Raw genomic sequence first — 27,981 nt, forward strand, 5'->3', positions numbered from 1 at the left:
CAGAGAGTGAGGAGGCTGCAGACTGCCGATCTGAGGGAAGAGGAATGGAGCGGCAGAGAGTGGAGTCATCAGCAAAGAGATAGAGAGGATTTTCAAGAGAGTCAGAGAGATCATTGATGAAGACGAGAAAAAGCACAGGGCCCAGAACACTGCCTTGGGGAACTCCAGCCTGAACAGCAAGGGGAGATGAGAGAAACCCATTCAGGGCCACACGTTGACTACGACCAGAGAGGAAGTCCGCAAGCCATGCATGGAGATTTCCATGGATACCATAGGAGGAGAGTTTGGTGAGCAGAGCTGGGTGCCAGACCGTATCAAAGGCCCTTGATATGTCAAGGGAGACAGCTCTGATTTCCTGTTTGGCATTGAGGACCTCCATCCATTGTTGAGACAGCAGAAGCAGCATGTCCAGAGTAGAGTGACCTGGTCTGAAACCAAATTGATGATCAGAGATCAAGCCATTGGAGAAGAGGAAAGATTTCATATCCGAAGCAATGATGGATTCCATGACTTTGCTGATAATTGGGAGCAGGCTGATTGGTCTGTAGTTGCAAGGATCTGTTTTTGCACCTTTTTTGTGTAAAGCGGTAATGTTAGCTGATTTCCAGGATGCTGGCAGATGACCTTGAGCAAAAGATAGGGTGAAAAGAACAGAGAGAGGGTGAGATAGAGCGGCAGAGCAGGATTTTAGGACCCGTGGGCTGATGCCGTCTGGTCCAGTTGCAGAATCAGAGTCGAGGTTTGACAAAAACTCCTCCACCTTGTCAGGAGAGAAGGACACAGAGTCCAGGAGCAGTTGGGTTCGACTGGGAAAGGTGGGAACAGAGAGAGATGGGTTTGGGACTAAGGATTTAATTCATTCTAAGGACTAAGGACACTAATTTAATTCATATCGCACAAAATCGATACAAAACACGATCGCATAAAAGGTGAAAAAACGTGTGACGTGTGACGGGATGGAACATCACGTGATCGCTCTGAGCGAAACGGCTCGACCAACTCGCCTCGCGGATCTCGTTTTGTGCGGCAATAAACTGCTCCAATCGGTTACGGAAGGGTTGTGGAAAGACGTTTCACAGCTGTTTCAAAGACATTTAATTCATATCGCACAAAATCGATACAAAACACGATCGCATAAAAGGTGAAAAAACGTGTGACATGTGACGGGATGGAACATCACGTGATCGCTCTGAGCGAATCAGTCTGGCGGCGGTAATGGAACATCATGTGATCGCTCTGAGCGAATCAGCGAGCTGCTCTGGAACTGGCTGAGATTAGCGGGTACTTCGCTGAAATGCGCTGAGCTAAATATGAATAAAAAATATGGATCGTCAAATATTTTGAGTTCGGCCATGTTCGTCCCAGGCTCAATGGCCATGTCTATGTCAAATATCAAGCACGTAAGCCTCTCCGTTTAGGAGTCTATCGGTAACATTACACACACACACACACACACACACACACACACACACACACACACACACACACACACACACACACACACACACACACACACACACACACACACACACACACACACACACACACACACACAAACAAACTGTGTTTTATATATATAGATACAGACTTGGCATTTAATATGGAATATTTTTTTTGTGGGGGTGAACTTACTTTTCAAGATGCCTTAGAACCAAAAGTTCATTGGAATTATGTTGAAATTATTCTAGACTAGCAGAAGTACCCGGCATTGCCGGGCGGGGGGAGGGGAGGGGAGGGGGAAGAGGAGGGGAGGGGAACGGGGGGGAGGGGAGGAGGGGAGGAGGGGAGAAGAGGGGGGGGAAGTACCCGGCATCCGTGTATAAACGTGAGGGAGAAGAGGGGGGAAAGGGGTGGGGGAGGGGGGAGGGGGGAGGGGGGGGAGGGGAGGAGAGGGGGGGAGGGGGAGGGATGGGAGAGGAGAGGGGTGGGAGGGGAGGGGCAGGGGGAGGGGGGAGGAGGGAGGGGAGGGATAGGGGGGAGGGGGAGGGGTAGGGGGGAGGGGGGAAAAGGGAGGGGGGAGGGGGAAAAGGGAGGGGGAGGGGAGAAGGGGAGTGGGTAGGGTGGAGGGGGAGGGGAGGACGTAGGGTGGAGGGGGAGGGGAGGACGGAGGGGGGAGGGGGAGGGGGAAGAGGGAGGGAAGGGGAGGGCCAGTCAACAATGACGTTGCAGTTCTCATGGTCGGGGAGCAGCACAACAATCGCGACATCGTCCTGAATCTTCGCAACAGCACAAACGGGATTTGGAGACTCACCGATCCTGTGACGCCCTCCAGTACCGGCGTTGCCGGGTGGGGGAAGGGAGACCCGTACATTCCCAACCCGTACATTCGCCCTCTCGACTCAAGCTCACTTGGACAAAAGCCTCGCACAAATTACACCGTGAAGGCCCAATGGCCATGTCTATGCCACAAATCAAGTACGTGAGAGCGAGTCGGGCGTGCTGAATTGAAAATATATAGAACGCTCATACTCCGTGAAAAGTGAAGCCAACTGGCGGCGCAGATGGAACATCACGTGATCGCTCTGAGCGAATCAGCGCGCTGCTCTGCCACCGGTCAGAATCCGTGTATAATATTCCTCGCTGAAAATAAAATCTATGTGAAACATGCTACTATCTATGCTAAATCATGCTAAATCATGCTAAATCATGCTAAATGCTAATCATGCTAAAATCTATGCAACTTGCTGTGAGTTTTATGGCGGCAAGGAACATCACGTGATCACGTGATCGTGATCGTCATCAATGAGGGCGAATGAGCGAATCAGCGCGCTGGAAATTTTCCTTCCTTACTCATGGCGTAAATAAATATACTGCCGTAAATATGGTACATTATTAAAAAATAAATGTACTGCAATATTTTTGAAAAATTTCATTGGTTGCTAGGAGACGGCAGCATGTAAAAACCGTTTGAATATTTGAAATACAGTTTGATCCAGAGGTAAGTGGTATGGTCTTGCGGGTTGGTGGACACGATATGTGCAAGGGAAATTATTTTGGTGTCCTGTATCTGGTCGTGCTAGTTGGTGAACACGGTAAATTTAAGGGATAAAGCGCGGCGTTACGCGCGCTGCTTGTGAGCAAGGAGGAAGCGGACAAGCGGTAACATATGAACGTCTTTATTGTAAGACTACACTGTAACACTGAACTCTTCCGGGCTGGTCGCCCGGTGTATATCCTGAGGCCACGCCTACCCCTCGGGCGTGGCCACCGCCCACTTGGTGCGTGGAATGATGTCACCACGCCAGTGGGCTTTTGTGTCCGCCACACGCGCCCCCCCAGAATTCCCGCGCACCTGGAGGGCCAGTTTGCGGGGCAGACGAATGACCCGGCCGAAGCGCCCCCTGGCGATCGGCGGCGTCTGGGGTGCAGGGATACCAGGTGGGATGCCCCTGGCTGCCCCTGGGATGGGTGCAGGACCGGGGGGCGCCGTGGCGGCGGGGCTGGGCGGTGCCGGGGGTCCGCCCGCAGGAGGGTGGCCCCGACGTAGGGGTCGGGCCACTGGCGGTGGATGGTCCACATCGAGGTGGGCCGGCTTGAGGCGGTCTACCGAAACACGGTCAGGAGTACCGCCGATGTCCAGGGTGAAGTGCTTCGCCCCGGTCTCCAGCACGCGGAGAAGGCCCGTCGTACGGGGGCCGCAGTGGTGTCCGATGGGCATCGTGGCGGACGAAGACGTACTCCGCCGTGCGAAGCTCCGGGGCGACGTGCGTCGGTGGGTGCCCGTGGCATGCCGTTGGCACCGGGTGCGAACCTCTGGGCGGTCTCTTGCAGAGCGGAGCGCTGCTTGTGCCGTGGACCATGGTGCCGTGGAGTCGGGGAGGAACTCGCCCGGCACCCGCAGCGGTTGCCCGAAGACCAACTCCGCCGCGGATGCGCGCAGGTCCTCCTTGGGCGCCGTCCGGAGGCCCAGCAGGACCCAGGGGAGCCTGTCGACCCAGCCGCCGTCGCGGAGGGTGGCCCGGAGCGCGGCCTTCAATGAGCGGTGAAATCGCTCACACAGGCCGTTAGCCTGGGGGTGGTAGGCCGTGGTTCGGTGCAGCCGGACCCCGAGCCCCTGCGCAACCGCCCCCCAGAGCTCCGAGGTGAACTGGGGGGCCGCGGTCGGATGAGATGTCTGAGGGGGGCGCCGAACCGGGCGACCCAGGTGGCGATGAAAGCCTGCGCGACATCGGCCGCCGTTGTCGACGCCAAGGGCACGGCCTCCGGCCACCGGGTGGTGCGGTCCACCATGGTGAGGACGTGGGTGAAACCCCGCGAGGGGGGCAGAGGTCCCACCAGGTCCACGTGGACGTGGTCAAACCGGCGTTCCGGCACCGTGAACGGGGCCAACGGGGCCTGGGTGTGCCGGTGCACCTTGGCGCGCTGGCATGCGAGGCATGTCCTGGCCCAGCCGCGGACGGCCTTCCGGAGGCCATGCCAGACGAACTTGTCGGCGATCAGCCTTTGGGAGGCCCTCGCGCCCGGGTGGGACAGGCCGTGGATGGCGTCAAACACCTGGCGCTGCCAGCCCGCGGGCACAATGGGGCGAGGACGCCCGAGGGAGACGTCGCACAAGAGGGCCGCGCCCGCGCCGTCGAACGGCACCTCGGTGACGCGGAGGCCCGTGATGGCGGTCCGCAAGGCCTGGACGTCGGGGTCAGCGGCCTGGTCCGCTGCCATCCGGGCATAGTCGATGCCGAGGTGGACTGCGTGGGCGACGGCCCGGGAAAGGCAATCCGCCACTGGGTTGTCCTTCCCCGCGACGTGCTGGATGTCCGTCGTGTACTCGGACACGGCCGAGAGGTGACGCTGCTGCCGGGGCCGACCACGGCTCGGTGACCTTGCCCATCGCGAAGATCAGCGGCTTGTGGTCGACGAAGGCAGTGACGCCCGGCCCTCGAGCAGATGGCGGAAGTGCCTGACCGCCAAGTGAAGTCCGAGCAACTCGCGGTCGAAGGTACTGTAACGGCGTTCGGGCGGGCGAAGCTGCCGGCTAAAGAACGCCAGCGGTTGCCAAGCTCCACGCACCCATTGCTCGTGCACCGCGCCCACCGCGTAGTCCGAGGCATCGGTGGTGAGGGCGATCGGTGCATCGGGCGCCGGGTGCGCGAGCATGGTGGCGTTAGCCAAGGCGAGCTTCGCGCCCGTGAACGCCGTGTCCATCTGCTCGGTCCAGGTAATGTCGCCTTTGCCCGGCTTACCTCGGAGAGCTTCGTGCAGGGGGCGCAGGAGCTGGGCGATACGGGGCAGGAACCGATGGTAAAAGTTCACCATGCCCAGGAACTCCTGCAGCCCTCTGATCGTGCGGGGGCGCGGAAACCCCTTCACCGCCTCCACCTTGGCCGGCAGGGGGACGGCTCCGTGCCTGGTGACACGGTGCCCCAGAAAATCGATTGTGGCGGCGCCGAACCGGCACTTTGCGGGGTTCACAATCAGGCCATGCTGGCCCAGGCGTTCGAAGAGCGTGCGGAGGTGGCGTAGGTGCTCTTCGCGGGACGCGCTGGCGACGAGGATATCGTCCAGGTAGACGTAGACAAAATCCAAGTCGCGCAGGACGCTGTCCATCAGTCGCTGTAACACCTGAGCCGCATTCTTCAGACCGAAGGGCATGCGCAGGAACTCGAAGAGTCCGAATGGCGTGATGACCGCCGTCTTCGGGACGTCCTCCGGCCTGACGGGGACCTGATGGTAGCCGCGTATGAGGTCCACCTTCGAGAAGAAGGACCTGCCCGCCAAACGGGCGGAAAAGTCCTGAATGTGGGGGACGGGGTAGCGATCGGGAGTCGTGGCGTCATTGAGACGGCGATAGTCCCCGCACGGTCGCCATCCCCCGCCGGGCTTCGGCACGATGTGCAGCGGCGACGCCCAAGCGCTCTCTGAGCGCCGAACGATGCCGAGTCGCTCCAGGGTAGCGAACACCGCTTTTGCCACCGCCAGCTTCGTCGGCTCGAGGCGGCGTGCCCGGGCGTAGACCGGTGGCCCGACGGTGGGGATGTGATGGGCCACCCCGTGCTTGACGGCCCCCGCCGAGAAGGTGGGCCGCGTGAGGGCCGGGAAGCCGGCGAGGAGGCGGGTGAATGCGTCCGCTGCCGGAAGCGTACAGACCAACGTGGCCGGAACCGAATCGTTCGGCAAGCCGCTTGGCAAGCCGCTCGTTGAGCTGGGCAACGCACATGCGAGCGAGCTGAACGTCTCGGCCTGGACAAGCCGTCTGCGCTTGACGTCGACCAGGAGCCCATTAGCGCACAGGAAGTCCGCGCCAAGCAGTGCCATGGGCACGTCGGCGGTGACGAACGTCCATCGGAAAACCTGCCCTCCAAACCGCAGAGAGAGGCAGCGTTTTCCGTACGTACGGATGGGCGTCCCGTTCGCGGCAAGCAGCGCGGGGCCCCCACCCGCGGCGTGCTTGTCTGACGTGCCGGCGGGAATGACACTCACCTGTGCTCCCGTGTCGCACAGGTAACGGCGCCCGGAGAAGGTGTCCGTTATGAACAGCAGGCTGCTCGAACGGCCGGCGCTCATCGCCACAATTGAGCGCCGGCCCGGGCGTTTCCCGACCCGTTGAAGGAGCACGGCGGATGACACCGCCGAGCTTCGTGGCCGAACTTGGCGTGGAACCAGCACCAGGTGGTGGAGCTGGAGGAGCGCGGCTGGCTCCGCCAGGCCGGTGGAGTCGACGGGTTTCCCCGCGGTGGCGGTTTTCGCCGCGGCGGTGGGCGGGGCGTGGCGGCGTTCACGAGGTGCGTATCAGCATGCTGCTGAAACTCAGCGTGCTGTAGAAGATGATGCTGTGGAACAGCAGCGTCGAAGGCCGTGACGGCCACGCCAACGCTCGCCCGCGTGTCCGAAGCGGTGAAGTACTTGTCCGCCTCGGCCGCCAATGCTCGGGGTTCCGTTAGCCCGGTCCCGGCCAACGCGAGGTGAACCTGCGCTGGAAGTTGGCGACGGAAAAGCGCCCGGAATAGCGAACCGGGGGCTTCGTCGCCCAACAGTGACAGCATATGGTCCATTCGGACCGACGGGCATGTCTCACTGAGCTCGGGGAGATCCAGGAGGCGGTCAGCCCGTGCGTCGTCCGTGAGGCTGAACGTGGCTAGGAGTAGCCGCTTGAGTGCCTCGTACTTGTGGCCGTCCGGTGGGTGGCGAAGGACGGACACAACTCGAGCGGCCGTGCCGGGCCCGAGGGAGGCGACGACATGGCAGTAGCGCATGTCGTCGTTGGTGAGGCGCCGAAGCTGAAATTGGGCTTCGGCTTGAACGAACCAGACCTCGGCCTGGGCCTCCCAAAATTCGGGAAGTTTAATCGCCATTGACTTGTCGTTGGCCAATGCAATGGCGTCGTGTTCGGAAGGATCGCTACGGCAGATCCAACGTCGAGGGTCACCAGTAAAGCGCGGCGTTACGCGCGCTGCTTGTGAGCAAGGAGGAAGCGGACAAGCGGTAACATATGAACGTCTTTATTGTAAGACTACACTGTAACACTGAACTCTTCCGGGCTGGTCGCCCGGTGTATATCCTGAGGCCACGCCTACCCCTCGGGCGTGGCCACCGCCCACTTGGTGCGTGGAATGATGTCACCACGCCAGTGGGCTTTTGTGTCCGCCACAGGGAAATGATTTTCTGTCATTCTTCTGAGTGGTTGCTTCTCCTTCCCCGTATTTTTGTTCATTTTATTGTTTTTTTCCACTCTCTTGAGTTGTGGGCCTTCCTTGAGTGGTATTACATTTATTATCATCATCATTGGAATGTCTGTTGTAAAGATACGGACATCAAGTCCGTATCTTGACGCAGAGAGCATCAAGCACCATCTTTTTATACCAGGCAACGGCAACGGCAACGCACTAACGCAGACCTCGCTCGGCCCCGCCCACAGCGACCTCTCTCGGCCCCGCCCATAGCTGCCTCACTCGGCCCCGCCCACAGCGACCTCGCTCGGTCCCGCCCACAGCGACCTCGCTCGGTCCCGCCCACAGCGACCTCGCCCTGCCCCGCCCCGCCCACAGCGACCTTGCTCGGTCCCTCCCACAGCGGCATCACTCCGCCCGAGCCCTACACGGCACTATCTATATATTATTCGTACAATGCCGGGTACTTCTGCTCGCTGAAAAAAAATCTATGTGAAACATGCTACTATCTATGCTAAATCATGCTAAATCATGCTAAATGCTAATCATGCAGAAGTACCCGGCAAAAACGCAATCGCTTTTCGCTCTGAAATATGTGCGAACCGTAACTGAGTTAATGGCGGCAACGAACATCACGTGATCGCTCTGAGCGAATCAGCGCGCTGCTCTGTGAGCGGTCAGATTCCGGTCATAATATTCCGCGCTGAGATTAAAATATGGTAAAAAAAATATTATGAAATAAATTTTTAGGTCGGCCATGTTCGTCCCAGGCTCAATGGCCATGTCTGTGCCAAATATCAAGTACGTGAGCCTCTCCGTTTAGGAGTCTATCGGTAACATTACACACACACACACACACACACACACACACACACACACACACACACACACACACACACACACACACACACACACACACACACACACACACACACACACACACACACACTGTGTTTTATATATATAGATTTTGTTAATGTGACCTTTAAAAGAAACAAAAACCACATTTGACATTTCAAATCAAATAAATTGATCCTTGAAAGTGATGTAAACTGATATCGAACTCAATTCACGGACAGTACTGTGTTAAACTTCTGTACGTTTTCCAGAAGTATCTCTTTATTTTGCACATTAGCCAAAAAAAAATTCAACAAATACAAAAGCTAAATTATGACTGGGATTACAGACAGTAAAATTACAGTTCAGTACTTCGTGTAACCCCCACGAGCATTGAGGAGAGCACATACACGTCGAGGCATGCCGTTCACGAGATTTGCCAAGGTTTGGACAGGAATCGCTTGCCATGCAGTGACAATAGTCTGCTGCAATTCATGCACAGAGGTAGGCTGCTGGTCCAAGTTGTCGATTTGACGCGTTAATTCTGCCCACAAGTTCTCTATCGGATTCATATCCGGGGACATGGCATGCCACTCCATATGCTCTACACCACGGTCAGCAAGAAAGTGTTGGATCATGCGAGCACGATGAGGCCGTGCATTGTTATCTTGGAAGACAAAGTTTCCTCGAAAGGCTGCACGAGCAAATGGAAGCAATGTTTCTTCCAGAATGACCCTGTACTTGAACTGGTTCAGGTTTCCATTCAGAACAACCAGGTCAGTTTTGCCCCCTGCATGAAAAGCAGCCCAAACTGTCACTCCACCACCTCCAGCTTGGACTCGTGGCACTATACAATCTTCGTTGTGGGCTTCATGCACTTGTCTGCACACTCGGACGCGGCCATCTTGACAATAGACCAGAAATCTAGACTAGTCACTGAAGGTCACGTGAATCCAGTTTCCTGGCTGCCATTGATGGTGCTCTCTGGCCCACTGCAATCGGCGCTGGCTGTGTTGTCTGGTCAGGCGTGGCTTTCTCAGGGGACGCCTGGCACGAAAGCCTGCTTGAACCAGTCGTTGGTTGACTAGCCTTCTGGATACAGGCACATTTGTCAGTTGCTGCCACTCAGCCCTAAGACGATTAGCTGACTTGGTACGGCCATTGCAGACTAACCGGTGCAGCTGGCGATCATCTCTCCTTGTGGTTCTGCGTGGACATCCTGGCCTCGGTATTGGAGTAGGGACACCCCTCTGAGCATTTCGTTTCAGGATCTTTGACACCTGACCTTGAGTGATGCCATACTGTGGAGCAATAGCATGCTGTTTCATGCCAGAATTTCATAAAGTCACCACTCCATGACAAACAGCATTGTCAAGTTGACGGACCATCTCCAGAGGAAGCGGCAATAACTTTTGGAGACGTGCAGCAGTTGTTTTCCACTAATACAGAACGCAACAACCCTTATATACCCGATTGTGAAGCCAATGGTCAAATGTACCTGTCCTTACATTTTGTCACGCCACCTGTGATATAATCCTGTTATTGACTTCTTGCTGCGAAAGACAATCAGTGACATGGTTCTTTCAACAAAGACATCACCGAAGGGTAAAATAAACTCACCAGATTGTTATACTGAGTTCAGAAAGTAAACCCAAGTCAAGAAAAAAAAAAATTCCATATTAAATGCCAAGTCTGGATGTATATATATATATATATTATTTGCTCTTTGTTATATATACATACACATGTTATATGTTATATCTATATCCGGTCCGGTCCGGAGAGGACGCTGGCGTCGCTTGCTCGCCACTTCTCCGACTGGGCCATTGTCTTTAGCTTGCTTTTCTGGTGGTCGTGGCGGATTTTTGGCCATTGAGTCTGCCCTCTGCATGGTCCCGGCTCTGCTCCTAGCTTCGCCTGCCCGGCTCCTTCGTTGTTTCCTCGGGCCCGCTCCTGTGGGTTGTGGCCATTGTTTGCAGCGGTGGTGGTGGCGGTTTGCCGCCGTGATCTTGATTAGCGGCGGCGGTCGTTTGCCGCTGCATTTGCCGCTTTGCCTCCTCAACCTTGGCCTCGTGCTCGTCTCTTCGCTCCTGTCTGCCCTCTGCTTGGTCCCGGCTCTGCTCCTGGCTTCACCTGCCCGGCTCCTTCGCTGTTTCCTCGGGCCCGCTCCCATGGGTTGTGGCCATTGTTTCGCCTCCTCAACCTCGTGCTCGTCTCTTCGCTCCTGCCTGGCATGGCTCTGCGGTACTCCGCCGCAAGGCTTCTTCTGCTTAATACCCGCTCCACCCCATCATGCATCTCTGCAATCAAATCCAATGGACTCCTGCGACGACCCAGGTACATTCACCGTGGCTCCGGTCGTAAGTTTGTTCATTTACAATCAGGTCACTCCATCCCCGTCCTCTGGTCGGCTCAGCGCACTCCCACTCATCGTCCCAGCGCACCTGGTCACAGCAACGCACACAATCGCACCTACTGTCTGCGAACCCTGGCCAAATCACCTGAGTTCATCCCCGCCGTACAAAACAACATCAAGCTCACCCTGTTCAATACCCGGTCCCTCAACAACAAATGCCTCATCCTGAACGACTACATCCTGGAAAATAAACTGGACTTTCTCGGTCTCACTGAAACCTGGCAACAACCTCTGGACTACTTCGCATTCAACCTCACCACACCCAATGGATATTCCTACATCAATAAACCACGCTCGGAGGGCCGAGGTGGTGGAATTGCCGTTATTCACCGAGAAGACATTAGGACCAGCCTCATCTCCATCGCATCTGCTCCATCATTTGAACACCTGGCTTTTAAACCCTCTGGTCACACACAGTCAGTCATGGCTGTTGTCTACCGCCCTCCCAAACCACACCCATCATTCCTGTCTGACTTCTCCTACTTTCTGACCCAGCTATGTTCCCTCTCCCCCTCAATCCTCCTCCTTGGTGATTTCAATATCCACATGGACTCCACTGACTCCACGAAACCACTGACTTCACTGATTTACTCACCTGCTTTAACCTCTCAACATGTCAACTTTCCTACCCATAACCGTGGTCACATTTTGGACCTTGTCTGCCCTACTGGATTAATTTTGCACCATCTCTCTGGCTCCGACCTCACCCTCTCTGACCACTTAGCCATCACTATGACCATCAACATCCCCGCCCCAACACCAAGGCATTATCGCACTATCAACTTCCGTAAGCTAAACGCTCTTTCACGTACCTCATTCTCAACCACCCTCTCTGAAAAAATGTCCACTTCTCCCTTCGTTGACCTCCACAACCCTTTTGATCTCACTGACTACTACAACCACACTCTCTCCTCCTGCCTTGACCAACTTGTACCTATAAAAACCAAAACAGTTTCTTTCACCCATTCTGCTCCCTGGTTTACCCCTGAACTCCGCCTGATGAAAACTCGTGCTCGCCAACTTGAAAGACTCCGCAATAAAACAGGTCTCACAATTCACTCCCAAGCCTACAAGGACCACATACAACACTACAAAGATGCCCTCTCCCGCGCCCGCTCCGCCTACTACTCTCAAATTATCCACTCTGGCTCCGGAAACCCAAAAGCACTCTTCTCTACAATAAACAAACTCCTCAGCCCCCTGAACACCACCACCCAGTCATTCACAGTAGACAACTGCATCTCCTTCCTTTCATTCTTCCAACGCAAAGTTGAAAACATCTACAACAGCTTGACCACCGCCGCACCCGCTCCCCCTCAAACCACTTGCCCCCCCTTATCCTGCCATCCCCTGTCTCAATTCTCCCCAATCTCCCCTAATGACCTCTCTGAACTCCTCATAGGAATGAAAATTGCCACCTGCACTCTTGACCCCATCCCCTCCAGCTTTGTCAAGGCCTCCCTTCCTGCTCTCTCTCCACTTATCATTGCAACAATAAACTCCTGCCTGTCTACAGGCATCGTCCCACCATCCCTCAAAATTGCTGCTGTTACCCCCATTCTGAAAAAACCTGGACTAAACCCTGACACCCTAAACAACTTCAGACCCATCTCCAACCTACCCTTTCTGTCGAAAGTTTTGGAACGCGCTGTAGCCGCTCAACTCAAACATCACCTCTCTGCCAATAACCTGTATGAAACTTTCCAATCCGGATTCCGCTCCAACCACAGTACTGAAACTGCTCTCCTCAAAATCACCAACGACCTTCTCCTCTCCTCTGACGCTGGCAACCTCAACATTCTCATCCTCCTCGACCTCAGCGCCGCCTTTGACACCATCGATCACACCATTCTCCTCACCCGACTTGAAACCACCTTTAACGTTACTGGCACTGCCCTCTCTTTGCATAATGTTTTGCTATGCATTATGTTTTGCACTCTGTCAAAGCGTGTTTGGGCTCCCTGAAAAGCGCTATATAAAATAAATGCATTATTATTATTATTATTATATATACACATATATATATATATACACACATATATGAAATTGTGTGTTACTCCATGAAGATCTGTATCTATATATATATATATATACAATATACATATATGAAATTGTGTGTTACTCCATGAAGATCTGTATATATATATATATATATATATGTATATATATATATATATATATATATATATATATATATATATATATATATATATATATATATATATATATATATATATGTATATATATATGCAGTGGAACCTTGACTTACGAGTGCCCCAATTTACGAGTTTTTCGAGATACGAGCCGTCGCTCGGGCGGTTTATTGCTTTGAGATGCGAGCCGAGATCCGAGTTACGAGCTTTCGCCACCCGGTCACGTGGTTATCTTGCCGTGCACGTACAGTATCTCTGTCGTATAGCGCTGCATTTTTGTTTTCGCATTTTGGTTATTTCGAGTTTACGCCGCCAGGTGGGTTCTGGTCACGTGGTTATCTTGCCGTGCAAGTACAGTACGTATCTCTGTCGTATAGCGCTGCATTTTTGTTTTCGCATTTTGGTTATTTCGAGTTTACGCCGCCAGGTGGGTTCTGGTCACGTGGTTATCTTGCCGTGCAAGTACAGTACGTATCTCTGTCGTATAGCGCTGCATTTTTGTTTTCGCATTTTGGTTATTTCGAGTTTACGCCGCCAGGTGGGTTCTGGTCACGTGGTTATCTTGCCGTGCAAGTACAGTACGTATCTCTGTCGTATAGCGCTGCATTTTTGTTTTCGCATTTTGGTTATTTCGAAAAATTTCTTAGTTTTAACCATGGGGCCTAAGAAAGTGAGTGGCAAGTGCAGTGCTGAGAAGAAGAAGAGGATGATGTGCTTGGATATAAAACACGCAATCGTCGAAAAACATGAGCGAGGTGTCGAGGAGGACGTATATAACGGCAGAGGAGAAGAGCATGCCAGGCCACAACTTGTTCAGAATGCCGGCGATAGCTCGCCTTCTCTTTGTGGAAAACACGGTGAGATCCTTAACATCCAACAACTAATGGGACGCAAACGGGGCGCCCAGTTTAGCGGTACACACATTGATGAATCACCCTGCCTGTGATTCGCCCATGACAGGTTATAGCTGGGTCGGGATTCAAACCCAGGCTGGACAGTTTAGACTTTAGAGTCAAGTGTGCGTACCTCCAGTCCAGGCCATCCTGCCAACTTGTATGCTGCATACAGGTGAAATATAAAGCGCGAGATATTTTTATATATACTGTATATTTAAAAAAAAATTGGTGTGGTTTTTGGCGGGCTGGAACGGATTAATAGCATTTCAATGCATTTCAATGGGGAAATTTGATTTGAGATACGAGCAATTTGAGTTACGAGCTCGGTCACGGAACGAATTAAACTATGAAGATATGTGTCAAATCTACCTTAATCCAGATGTTCATGTTGATTTAAAGATGACTGAATGTGACAATAAAGTGACTAAGTATATTGCTTCAGGAAAAGTGAAACGAAAATGCAAAATAACCAATTGGGAGCTTTTCAAATGCAGAGTGGAAAGTGACTGCCATAAATGGGAGACAGGCAAACGCACGAACATACACCATGGTTTGCAGTATATAATAGATACTGTAGTGGTGGAGTGGAGGACTGTAAGGGTCATTTTCTGGTTCGTCGCTATTTGTAATGTAAATTCATCAAGATGCAAAACAGTCAGCTCATGTAGAGAGTTTGGATAAATGTTTAAGAAGAAGAGAAATAGGTGTGGAATAGTTTGGATGTGGTTCGAGGATAATGGGCATGGAAGTTGTAGATGGAATTTTAAGGAGGTAAATGTAAGATAATTGCGATGTCGTTTGCTGTTTTTAGGAACATTGTTTGTGTTTTTAAGACCTAAACTTTGCTGGGTCTCCTTAGAAGTTATTTTCTCTCGGGTTATCTGCAGACCTGCCTCAGGCACCCTGACTGCGAGTCAGCTCAACAAAACCGCGATACCGTGTTCAGCCGCATGCGCCAGGCAATGGACCAGGTAACGGAAGTCGTGGTGGATGCTCGGATTAACGGGGAGGTTGATGCTTACAGCTGCTGCATCTACATGGCAATCAACAGTTTCAAGGTGAACTCATTGTTGAATCAGATTGTCCATATATAGTACATGCTAGTCATGAATGTAGAAAGATAAGTATTGAGCCCCCGTTGGACTTAATCCAAAATGGCGGCTTATGGATGGGTCTCATCTGTCCGTCCATGCGTCCGTCTGTCTACAACCATATCTCGGACATGTATGGACCGATTTTCTTCAAACTTGGCACAAATACAACACATGAGAGTATACATATGCAGAAAATTTGATTTTGTAATCCGATAAAAGATGGCCAACTGGTGGCCTTTAACTCTGTATGGCAAAGTTACTAAAACCACGGGGGCGATGACTTTTTATGTTTTTTTCTCTTTTTTTTTTTCCAAAGTCAGTCATTAACTTTTAAAGCCGGACTATGGACTTATTGTTTTTTTGGTTTTTTAAAATTGCTTTTTTTGTAGACAAAATCGAGGCTCGTGAAAGAGCTAACATTAATCACACAAAAAAATCAAACAGACACATAAAACATATAAGGGGAGCGGTAGACAAGATGGGGAGAGATGGGGAAGCACACAAACACAATCTTTGAGAGCAGGGACATCGGGAGATCTGTGGGAGGGAGAGGGCTTGGGGGGAGGAGGCGTGGGAATGGGGGGGGGGGGGGGGCGGAGAAGTATAAAACACAAGGACACTGAAAGGACTTCCAGGAAAGAAGTTGGTATTTCAAAAAAGTGGATCTGGGGTGAATTAGTGGGGGTAGAAAAGATCAAGGTTTTGGATGGGGGAAGATAAGTTCATATTGTTCATCCCTTCTTTACTATTGGTAATTTACTTCACATGTGTATAACTTATAGAGCATATCATTGGCTGGCAGGATAATCTCCCTCAATGTTTGCACACTCGCTTCTGAGCAGCACACTCGCTTCTATCCTTAGTTCAAATCCCGACCCAGCTATAAAATGTCGTCCTAGAGTTTCATTCGGATGGACGTTAAACTATACGTCTGCCGGCATTAGTTGGTGGATGTTCAAGATCCCACAGTGTCCTTCGCGAAAAGTAGGCAAGTTATCGCCGGAACCATGTGCAAATTTCAAAATTCCTACTTCGACTGTGGGTAGCAAGTGGTCTGGTCTTCTGGAGGTTCATTAACATCCGGTTGTGCTGCTTGTTATCCTGGGGTTGCTGTCTGGACAGAAGTCTCTGGACTACGGCAAGTTGACCAGGTAGTTCACATTTCAGGTGAAAGACCTACTTTGGATATGAAGGGCAATCAATTAGATTCTAATTAAATATAGCATTTTGCGTAGTTTTTATTTGTTTTATGCATGGTAATACAAAACTATTTCAATGAGATTATTCATTGTATAAATTAAATCAGAGAATTTTATTTCCTTTTTTAAAATCATGCAGTACATTTAATCCAATGGAGAAAGACAAACATGGCCAACTAAGAATTTGCACTTTGCACTCCTAACCTGTTCGTAGCAAACAGAAAAGAGCAAATTTGGACTCAGGTGATGTAAAATCCAAAACCGACAGGGGCAATTCCACGGTTACTCACATTACACATATATATATATATATGTAGATGCATTAATGTAATGTATTGTAATGCGAGTAACCGTGGAATTTCCCACAGGCATCCTTCGGCCTTAGTTTATTTTATCTATGGCTTTGGTTTTTAGAAGGCCTATGTTTCTATATTGCCTTCACCACTCTCTTCCTGGAGAGAAATGTGCCATTGCAAGGAGTGAAAAGAGCATTGAACCTGAGGCACATCATCATCTTCATCAATTATTTGTGGTCTGGTGCTTTGTCTATTTACTTCTTCTGTTTTTGTATACAGAGTCGAGGCTCGTGTAAGGGTTAACACATAAAACACATAAACCATATAATAAAGGGAGCGGGAGACAAGAGGGGGAGAGAGAGGGAAGCACGCGAGCACAACAACAGTTGAGAACAAGGACAACGGTAAATCTGTGGAAGGGGGAGGACCATGGGGTGGGGGGCGAGGGGGAGTTCAATGCGTGAAACAAATGAACACTACGAGGAATTTCAGGAATGAAAACGGAATTTTAAAAAGGTGGTTTTGGGGTGTATTAACGGGGGTAGACAAGATCAAGGGTTTGGATGGGGGAAGATAAGAGATGGTGGTGAACAGCTGTTTTAAAGACCTGGAGGGATGAGTGGGATTGAAGAGAGTGAGGGAGTTTGTTCCAGAGTTGGGAGTAAAGAGGAATGAAAGAGTGAAGATGAGCAAAGAGTCTTGATTTTGGCAGTTTAACCATAAGAGGGTTGCTGGCAGATATTGTGCGACCTGTAGGAATATTTGGGGGACAGAGCACAGACAGAGCAGGGGGAGCTAGGCCAGAGAGGAGTCGGTAGAAGACAGAAAGACAACCTATCTGTCTGCGGTGAAAGAGAGAAAGGCTCTCAGAATCAGCTTCATCACGGGAGATTCCAATGATTCTGAAAGCTTTGGTTTCTACAGCGTGAAGCCGAGCTAGGTGTGAGGCAGGAGCACCTGCCCAGAGGGGAGCGCAGCACTTATCAGCAAAGTCATGGAATCCATCATTGCTTCGGATATGAAATCTTTCCTCTTCTCCAATGGCTTGATCTCTGATCATCAATTTGGTTTCAGACCTGGTCACTCTACTCTGGATATGCTGCTTCTGCTTTCTCAACAATGGATGGAGGTCCTCAATGCCAAACAGGAAATTAGAGCTGTCTCCCTTGACATATCACGTGCCTTCGATACGGTCTGGCACCCCGCTCTGCTCACCAAACTCTCTTCCTTTGGTATCCATGGAAATCTCCACGCATGGCTGGCGGACTTCCTCTCTAGTCGTAGTCAACGTGTGGCCCTGAATGGGTTTCTCTCATCTCCTCTTCCTGTTCAGGCTGGAGTTCCACAAGGCAGTGTTCTGGGCCCTGTGCTTTTTCTGGTCTTCATCAATGATCTCTCTGACTCTCTTGAAAATCCTCTCTATCTCTTTGCTGATGACTCTACTCTTTGTCGCTCCATTCCTCATCCCTCAGATCGGCAGTCTGCAGCCTCCTCACTCTCTGCAGACCTGGACAAAATCACAGACTGGGCAAACAAGTGGAACATGTCTTTCAATCCTGACAAATCTCACACTCTTACGATGTCTCTCCGAAAAGATCGACTGGACAACCCTCCCATCTACTTTCTGAATAATCCTCTCCAAGAAGTTCTGTCCCTCAAGCTTTTGGGTCGCACTATCTGCCATGATCTCTCCCGGGAAAACCACATTTCAAATCTGGCCTCCAAAGCCAGTCGCCGACTGGGCATCCTCCGTCGTGCGAAGTCCTTCCTTGGCACACCTGAGCTCCTCACCACATACAAGGCTTTCATCCGCAGCTCAATGGAATACTGCTCTCCCCTCTGGGCTGGTGCTCCTGCCTCACACCTAGCTCGTCTTCACGCTGTTGAAACCAAAGCGTTCAGAATCATTGGAATCTCCCATGATGAAGCTAACTCCAAGGGCCTTTCACTCACTCACCGCAGGCAGGTTGGTGGTCTTTCCGTCTTCTACCGACTCCTCTCTGGCCTTGACCCCCAGCTCTCTCTGGGCTCTGTCCCCCAAATATTCCTGCAGGTCGCACAAGATCTGCCTGTAACCCTCTTATGGTTAAACTGCCAAAATCAAGACTCTCTGCTCACCTTCACTCCTTCATTCCTCTTTGCTCCCACCTCTGGAACAAACTCCCTCTCTCTCTTCAATCCCACTCCACCCTCCAGGTCTTTAAAACAGCTGTTCACCACCATCTCTTGTCTTCCCCCATCCAAAACCTTGATCTTTTCTACCCCCACTAATTTCACCCCAAATCCACTTTTTTGAAATACCAACTTCTGTCCTGGAAGTCCTTGGTGTCCTTGTGTTTTATACTTCTCCCCACGCCTCCTCCCCCCAAGCCCTCTCCCTCCCACACATCTCCCTGCTCTCAAATGTTGTGTTTGTGTGCTTCCTCTTCTCTCCCCATCTTGTCTTCCGCTCCCTCTTCTTATATATTTTGTTTGTCTGTTTGATTTGTTTGTGAAATAAATGTTAGCTCTTTCACGAGCCTCGATTCTGTGTACAAAAAAAGAAAAGGAAAAAGCACTCCATCAAATATTGCACTCGAGCAGTACTTGAGCAGTTATTCAAGTACTTTTCATCATGTATACTTCTGAGACAGTGACATGTTGCTTTCTCTCCCTGTCTCTCATGATCTATTTTGCCAATGGATACAACAAGAGCTTTGTCCCGAGCTTTGAAATCATTGAAGTGGTATAACGTTATCTTTGAGTGGACATGACCGGGTGATCTGGATTTCCATCGTATCCGGGCATCCCAGATGTGGCAGAATCTGTACTATTAGAGAGATGCCTGCCTGTCTGTCTGTGTGTGTGTCACTATTTTCTCATAGATGGCCAAACAGATGTTCGTCAAACTTTCAGAGGTTCATCAGTGAGTGCTGGAGAGTGTTTTCGGCAAAAAAATTATAATGCCTAAGCCTTTGTAGTTGTGTGAAAGGTAATAAATGATCCCTCACCCCATTCCTTAAACTGTGTAGGGAAGTGTTCTAGGCCCACACCTAAAAAAATAGAAATAAAAAAACCATGGGAAGTAAGATGAAGCTGATGTTTTGAATGTTAACTCTTCATCGGAGCAAAAGATGCAAGGAGCTCCAGTCCTGGCATGACGGAGGCAACCCAGGTTCAAAATCCCAAATTTGTTTGTCAATTGGTGACCAATCTCCTGGTAACATGTTAACCGCATGTCAGTCGTTTAAATCAATATGGAGCTTGATCACAAGGTAAAAGGTCTACTAATATCTTTGCCCTGCACATGTACAAGCATTCCTTAACAAGCATAAGATCATTGAAGATAAATATTAGAGTTCCTCCCTTAAAATCACTTAATTGAGTACTCGTCGTTTCAGCTAAAACATTTGATTTGGGTTTTATGGGGTTTTTTCTCATTTTACTGTTTCCCGCAGGATGGCCTGCAGGTTCCACCATGCCCTGACACGCTCAGACGAGCCCTGCAGATCATTACAGAGCGAGTTGAAGATTTCACAGACTCTCCATACACAAGCCATGAACGCCGTGAACGGATCTTACAGCTTGTGGCACTGGCGAGGCAGGAGCTACAGCTACTCCTTACTCTCCCACAGCAAAGAAATGTAAGCTATCCTTTCGGTACTGGATGCACAATAAAACCCCAATCAAAAATATTTAACAAACATAAAAGGGTCTGTGAAATTAGCTTTGTTTGTAATTGTACTCCGCTCCTTTCCTATGCCATCTCCAGGCGCTGCATGACGTCATTGCCGGGCACCGAAGGGGGCCCGGCAATGACCCGCACTGAAAGGGAGTAGTCAGTTTTCACTGCGGTTTCTTTCTTGTTTGTTTGTTACTTGCAAAATCGAAGATTTTTCAAATATATTGGTTGGTTTTGTACGCTATTCTGTCTGTCTGTCTGTCTGTCTGTTTGTCCGTATGTTAGTCGCCCACAGGTCACAATTTTCAACCGATCTTCACGAAACTTCACCAAGTTGCAGAGGTCGTCACAATTGAGAAGCCTATAGAGCTAGGAAGCTGAAATTTTGGCGCAATAGTGAGCAAGTACTTTTGCAAAAAGGGTATTTTGTTTGTTTTTTGATTAATCGATTGGTGGACCTCGTTTGGTCATATTAAGGGTATTTTGTTTGTTTTTTGATTAATCGATTGGTGGACCTCGTTTGGTCATATAAAGGGTATTTTGTTTGTTTTTTGATTAATCGATTGGTGGACCTCGTTTGGTCATATAAAGGGTATTTTTTTGTTTTTTGATTAATCGATTGGTGGACCTCGTTTGGTCATATAAAGGGTATTTTTTGGTTTTTTGATTAATCGATTGGTGGACCTCGTTTGGTCATATAAAGGGTATTTTGTTTGTTTTTTGATTAATCGATTGGTGGACCTCGTTTGGTCATATAAAGGGTATTTTGTTTGTTTTTTGATTAATCGATTGGTGGACCTCGTTTGGTCATATAAAGGGTATTTTGTTTGTTTTTTGATTAATCGATTGGTGGACCTCGTTTTGGTCATATAAAGGGTATTTTTTTGTTTTTCGATTAATCGATTGGTGGACCTCGTTTGGTCATATAAAGGGTATTTTTTTGTTTTTTGATTAATCGATTGGTGGACCTCGTTTGGTCATATAAAGGGTATTTTTTTGTTTTTTGATTAATCGATTGGTGGACCTCGTTTGGTCATATAAAGGGTATTTTTTTTGTTTTTTGATTAATCGATTGGTGGACCTCGTTTGGTCATATAAAGGGTATTTTTTTGTTTTTTGATTAATCGATTAGTGGACCTCGTTTGGTCATATAAAGGGTATTTTGTTTGTTTTTTGATTAATCGATTGGTGGACCTCGTTTGGTCATATAAAGGGTATTTTGTTTGTTTTTTGATTAATCGATTGGTGGACCTCGTTTGGTCATATAAAGGGTATTTTGTTTTTTTTTGATTAATCGATTGGTGGACCTCGTTTTGGTCATATAAAGGGTATTTTTTTGTTTTTCGATTAATCGATTGGTGGACCTCGTTTGGTCATATAAAGGGTATTTTTTTGTTTTTTGATTAATCGATTGGTGGACCTCGTTTGGTCATATAAAGGGTATTTTGTTTGTTTTTTGATTAATCGATTGATGGACCTCGTTTGGTCATATAAAGGGTATTTTGTTTGTTTTTTGATTAATCGATTGGTGGACCTCGTTTGGTCATATAAAGGGTATTTTTTTGTTTTTGATTAATCGATTGGTGGACCTCGTTTGGTCATATAAAGGGTATTTTGTTTGTTTTTTGATTAATCGATTGATGGACCTCGTTTGGTCATATAAAGGGTATTTTTTTGTATTTTGATTAATCGATTGGTGGACCTCGTTTGGTCATATAAACAGTATTTTTTTTGTTTTTTGATTAATCGATTGGTGGACCTCCTTTGGTCATTTAAAGGGTATTTTTTTGTATTTTGATTAATCGATTGGTGGACCTCGTTTGGTCATATAAAGGGTATTTTTTTTGTTTTTTGATTAATCGATTGGTGGACCTCGTTTGGTCATATAAAGGGTATTTTGTTTGTTTTTTGATTAATCGATTGGTGGACCTCGTTTGGTCATATAAAGGGTATTTTTTTTGTTTTTTGATTAATCGATTGGTGGACCTCGTTTGGTCATATAAAGGGTATTTTTTTGTTTTTTGATTAATCGATTGGTGGACCTCGTTTGGTCATATAAAGGGTATTTTTTTTGTTTTTTGATTAATCGATTGGTGGACCTCGTTTGGTCATATAAAGGTTATTTTTTTGTTTTTTGATTAATCGATTGGTGGACCTCGTTTGGTCATATAAAGGGTATTTTGTTTGTTTTTTGATTAATCGATTGGTGGACCTCGTTTGGTCATATAAAGGGTATTTTTTTTGTTTTTTGATTAATCGATTGGTGGACCTCGTATGGTCATATAAAGGGTATTTTGTTTGTTTTTTGATTAATCGATTGGTGGACCTCGTTTGGTCATATAAAGGGTATTTTTTTTGTTTTTTGATTAATCGATTGGTGGACCTCGTTTGGTCATATAAAGGGTATTTTTTTGTTTTTTGATTAATCGATTGGTGGACCTCGTTTGGTCATATAAAGGGTATTTTGTTTGTTTTTTGATTAATCGATTGGTGGACCTCGTTTGGTCATATAAAGGGTATTTTTTTTGTTTTTTGATTAATCGATTGGTGGACCTCGTATGGTCATATAAAGGGTATTTTGTTTGTTTTTTGATTAATCGATTGGTGGACCTCGTTTGGTCATATAAAGGGTATTTTGTTTGTTTTTTGATTAATCGATTGATGGACCTCGTTTGGTCATATAGAGGGTATTTTTTTGTATTTTGATTAATCGATTGGTGGACCTCGTTTGGTCATATAAACAGTATTTTTTTTGTTTTTTGATTAATCGATTGGTGGACCTCGTTTGGTCATATAAACAGTATTTTGTTTGTTTTTTGATTAATCGATTGGTGGACCTTGTTTGGTCATATAAAGGGTATTTCTTTGTATTTTGATTAATCGATTGGTGGACCTCGTTTGGTCATATAAACAGTATTTTTTTTGTTTTTTGATTAATCGATTGGTGGACCTCATTTGGTCATATAAAGGGTATTTTTTTGTATTTTGATTAATCGATTGGTGGACCTCGTTTGGTCATATAAAGGGTATTTTTTTTGTTTTTTGATTAATCGATTGGTGGACCTCGTTTGGTCATATAAAGGGTATTTTTTTGTTTTTTGATTAATCGATTGGTGGACCTCGTTTGGTCATATAAAGGGTATTTTGTTTGTTTTTTGATTAATCGATTGGTGGACCTCGTTTGGTCATATAAAGGGTATTTTTTTTGTTTTTTGATTAATCGATTGGTGGACCTCGTATGGTCATATAAAGGGTATTTTGTTTGTTTTTTGATTAATCGATTGGTGGACCTCGTTTGGTCATATAAAGGGTATTTTTTTTGTTTTTTGATTAATCGATTGGTGGACCTCGTTTGGTCATATAAAGGGTATTTTTTTGTTTTTTGATTAATCGATTGGTGGACCTCGTTTGGTCATATAAAGGGTATTTTGTTTGTTTTTTGATTAATCGATTGGTGGACCTCGTTTGGTCATATAAAGGGTATTTTATTTGTTTTTTGATTAATCGATTGGTGGACCTCGTATGGTCATATAAAGGGTATTTTGTTTGTTTTTTGATTAATCGATTGGTGGACCTCGTTTGGTCATATAAAGGGTATTTTGTTTGTTTTTTGATTAATCGATTGATGGACCTCGTTTGGTCATATAGAGGGTATTTTTTTGTATTTTGATTAATCGATTGGTGGACCTCGTTTGGTCATATAAACAGTATTTTTTTTGTTTTTTGATTAATCGATTGGTGGACCTCGTTTGGTCATACAAACAGTATTTTGTTTGTTTTTTGATTAATCGATTGGTGGACCTCGTTTGGTCATATAAAGGGTATTTCTTTGTATTTTGATTAATCGATTGGTGGACCTCGTTTGGTCATATAAACAGTATTTTTTTTGTTTTTTGATTAATCGATTGGTGGACCTCGTTTGGTCATATAAAGGGTATTTTTTTGTATTTTGATTAATCGATTGGTGGACCTCGTTTGGTCATATAAAGGGTATTTTTTTTGTTTTTTGATTAATCGATTGGTGGACCTCGTTTGGTCATATAAAGGGTATTTTGTTTGTTTTTTGATTAATCGATTGGTGGACCTCGTTTGGTCATATAAAGGGTATTTTATTTGTTTTTTGATTAATCGATTGGTGGACCTCGTTTGGTCATATCAATATGTAGTGTTTGATAAACATGAAATTGCCATGAGAATGTCAACACATGTGTACAAGTCATGTCTCCAGAGGTTCGGAAAGTGGTTCAGCCAAAAGTCAGCTAATAGCTCAGTATCTGGCGCGACCATCGTTTCATTCTGAAGTAAACATATCTGCTTGGCAATGGCGCCTCATTGAGGACAAGAGATGCTCGAAGAAGGCTTGAGGGACGTCACTCCAGATCTGTATCAAGGCGTGCTGCTGTTGGGCCAACGTCGCCGGCTGGTTTTGAAAATGGCACAATCGTCATTACATTTCATCCCGCACATGTTCTGTGGGAGAAAGATCAGGTGAAACAGATGGCCAGGGAAGTGTGGAAATGTTCTGTTGTGCGACGAAGTAGGTGACCAGATGTTGTATTGTCTCCTGAACCTCAGATGTTGTGCACACCAAGCTAGGTGTGCACGTCGATAATGTGGCAACAAAATGGCCCGTACTGCTGATCTTCACGGTCGGATGTTACTCTCAATTAACAGATTCCTGACAATTCTGGCACTGATTGGTCACAGGCCAAGGATGCTGCGAGCTGTCAAACTTGATATCTGGAAGTAATTCCTAAGGTGCACCAAACGGATATGGTTATCCGGTCGACGTGACGTCACATGTGGTTTCCCATAACGTGGACGGTCTCTGATGTTTGTTGAAGACAACTCCAAAGTGACACTGTCACGTGACTGTCAGTAGCACTGTCACGTGACTCAGATCACCTGCACTGTATGCACATGCAAGTTCTGGATATTCATGGGTAACTGGGGAACATGTCAAGGCACACGTTGGCTGATCATTATTGTGTTGCTCGGGTACATGCCAGTATCATTTTGTCATTTTTATGGTGCTCAGGAACTTTTTCCCATTGGTATATATTCCTCCCTACATCCCTTAATTGTACAAGTCTCCCTCTGTTTTGTTCCTTAACCCTGTTGTTGGTGTTTCCCCCTATCTTTCTCCTGTTCCTTTTGTTCTGTTGCATCCTGATCCGTTCTGTGTACTCGCTATTCCACGAGCAGGTGACTTTGAAAAGAAAAAGATTCGGTGAATAGAATTGTCGCATGTGGTGGCCATTTTGTTTTTCCGTCTTGGTGGGAAGATCCCGCTGGCTAGCACATCTGTTATTTCTTGGCGTGGACACTGATCACTTGATTGTTCATGCCCATCATTTAAAATCAGGTCAATCACCTTCCGGCTATCTTAGGGTTGGGGTTCTGGTGTGAGTGTAGTTTTGTAACAGGCCGTGCACATATGGTACAATATGTTTCTTTTCAAAGAGACTGGAATATTTTCTTCTTTTCAAAACTTTTCTTCTTTGTTTCTCATTCGATGATCGCCATAGCCCAGCAAACCTGTGTTTCTAATTCCACGTGGATGGAGATTATGTTTTCACCCCTGTCCCTAACTGTCCCTAACTGTCCCTAACTAACTGTCCTAACTGTCCCTGTCCCTAACTTTTCACCGCTGTTTCACCCCTTTTTGTCATTCTGTCTGTCTGTCTGTCTTCTTATTTGTCTGTCTAGCTGTGAACAGGATATCTCAAAAAGTTGTGGACGGGTTTGGACGAAATTTGGTGGACAGGTTGGGTATGTGACAAGGATGAAATCGTTAGATGTTGGTGAACGTATGGATCCGGATCCGGATACTAGAATTTTAATAGTGATTCTTCACCATTGAGAGATAGGGCCAAAACCGATATATGGAATGATATCTCCAAAAAATTGTGGACGGACTCGAACGAAACTTGGTGGACAGGTTGGAAGTATTGTTTCGGAAGAATTGTTTCGAATTTGGTGAAGATCTGGATCCGGATCAGAGAATTTTAAGATTTTAAAGCAGAATTAATTTTTACTAGCAACGGTACCCGCCCTACGGGCGAGGCTTCAATTGGGAGGCCCAAATGAAAAGGTAAAATATCAGAAATTGAAGGCTTTTTTATTTTAAACGATTCATATAAACATCTGTTAAATCATATCACACGCAAATCATCAAAATCTAAACAGTATCTTACTATAATTCGCCAAATGTCCCACATTCCACACATCCACACAATCACTTGTATGATGTTACGTGTTTGTGCCGTGCACGTGGATGCTACGCACGGGTGGGAGGCCGGAAGCAAACAGGCAATGCAGATACGGCGAATGCTAAAGCATGAAACCAATAAATTCCACATTCCTGTGGCACCTTCAGTCGCACGTTAGACATGGACAGCAAGTTCGTGAAGGACTTCCATGAAAAACGTACCCGTTCGCAAACAAACGGGTACGTTCACGTATAGAAACATCGATCGTGGGACCGTGGCGAATCTGCATATGGCGATCCGCGACGTTCACGTTCAGAAAGTAGAAACCATCACAGCATGTCGTCATTCACTTGAACTCGATATCTCTTTTTTCATTCCAAACAACATAACTCCAATTAATCACAAAATAAACTTTTAACAACATTGTTAATGTTCCCTTCACTGTAAAAACTACCAAGTCAACAGTTAAAAGGATTTTGAGCCGTTAGGTGTTACGGCCTTGGCAAGATCGATGGAGACAGCGATCTGTTATTGTATTCACCGCCCAAATAGCTATGTGGAATTATCTCATGTAGAGATTAAATGTCTTTGAACTTTTCCCGAGGTCATTATTTACTTTTAATGATGTTTATATACGAATGATGTTTAATGATGTTTATATTGGTTTTGGGTCGTCCTTTCCGCATATCTCGTGGGATTGTAAGTTGGATAGACGGCCGTGATGGCGGGGAGGGGGTTGGAATTCTCTCAAGCAGGGATTCAACACCCACAACGGTACCCGCCCTATGACGAGGCTTCAATTGGGAGGCCCAACCGAAAAGGTAATATATCAGAAATTGAAGGCTTTTTTATTTTAAACGATTCATATAAACATCCGTTAAATCATATCACACGCAAATCATCATAATCTAAACAGTATCTTACTATAATTCACCAAATGTCCCACAGTGATCGATACACTATGATCGTGATGATCGTTAATCATGTTCACAATCGCTTTGTTGTATCTACTCCCGATACGTGTTTCCTTCAGTGGAAATGGGTTAGAATTCTCTCAAGCAGGGATTCAACCAGTGTCCTTATAAAAGGTCTTTGTCCGAGGTCACCGAGTTCGATCGGTGCTGCTGTGCAGCGATCGGTGCAGCCGTTTGTGCGGCACCCGGGAGAACAACATCGTCACAATGAACGTTATGCGAACGCGAATGTTATGCGGGAGTCCAAACCTGAGAATGCTGGAGACCAAAGCTGAAATTGGGAAAACTAAATAGCCTATTTTACTCCTACAGATCCCAGGATTACCCACCCAAAATATCTTTGCGATCGGTTCAGCAGTTTTTATGGTACCTTCGAACAGACAGACAGACAGACGGACAGACGGACATTTGGTGAATTATAGTAAGATATGTGATTATTTTTGAGAAATGTGGCCAAAAACGATATATAGCACAACATTTCAAAAAGTTGTGGACAGATTTGGAGAAACTTGGTGGACTGGTTGGGTGTGTGACAAGGACAAATAGATTCGATTTTGGTGAAGATCTGAATATGGATTCGGATATGAGAATTATTTAATTTTTGAAGTGATTCTTCACCATTGGGAGATCGGGCCAAAA

The 27,981-nt window shown here is 47.4% G+C and overlaps 1 protein-coding gene across 1 annotated transcript in view; it reads left to right on the forward strand.

Annotated features, from left to right (window-relative positions):
• The window catches only part of CTNNAL1 (catenin alpha like 1), a 673,107-nt gene that overhangs the window by 451,750 nt on the left and 193,376 nt on the right, over positions 1–27,981 (forward strand). Inside the window, exons 6-7 of the mRNA XM_068123645.2 lie at positions 14,794–14,964; positions 19,933–20,118. Coding sequence (XP_067979746.2) covers positions 14,794–14,964; positions 19,933–20,118 — 357 coding nt within the window. The remainder of the gene's footprint in view (positions 1–14,793; positions 14,965–19,932; positions 20,119–27,981) is intronic.

Source organism: Myxine glutinosa, chromosome 7 (genome assembly GCF_964187855.1).
Source record: "Myxine glutinosa chromosome 7, kmMyxGlut1.1, whole genome shotgun sequence".
NCBI lineage: Eukaryota > Metazoa > Chordata > Myxini > Myxiniformes > Myxinidae > Myxine > Myxine glutinosa.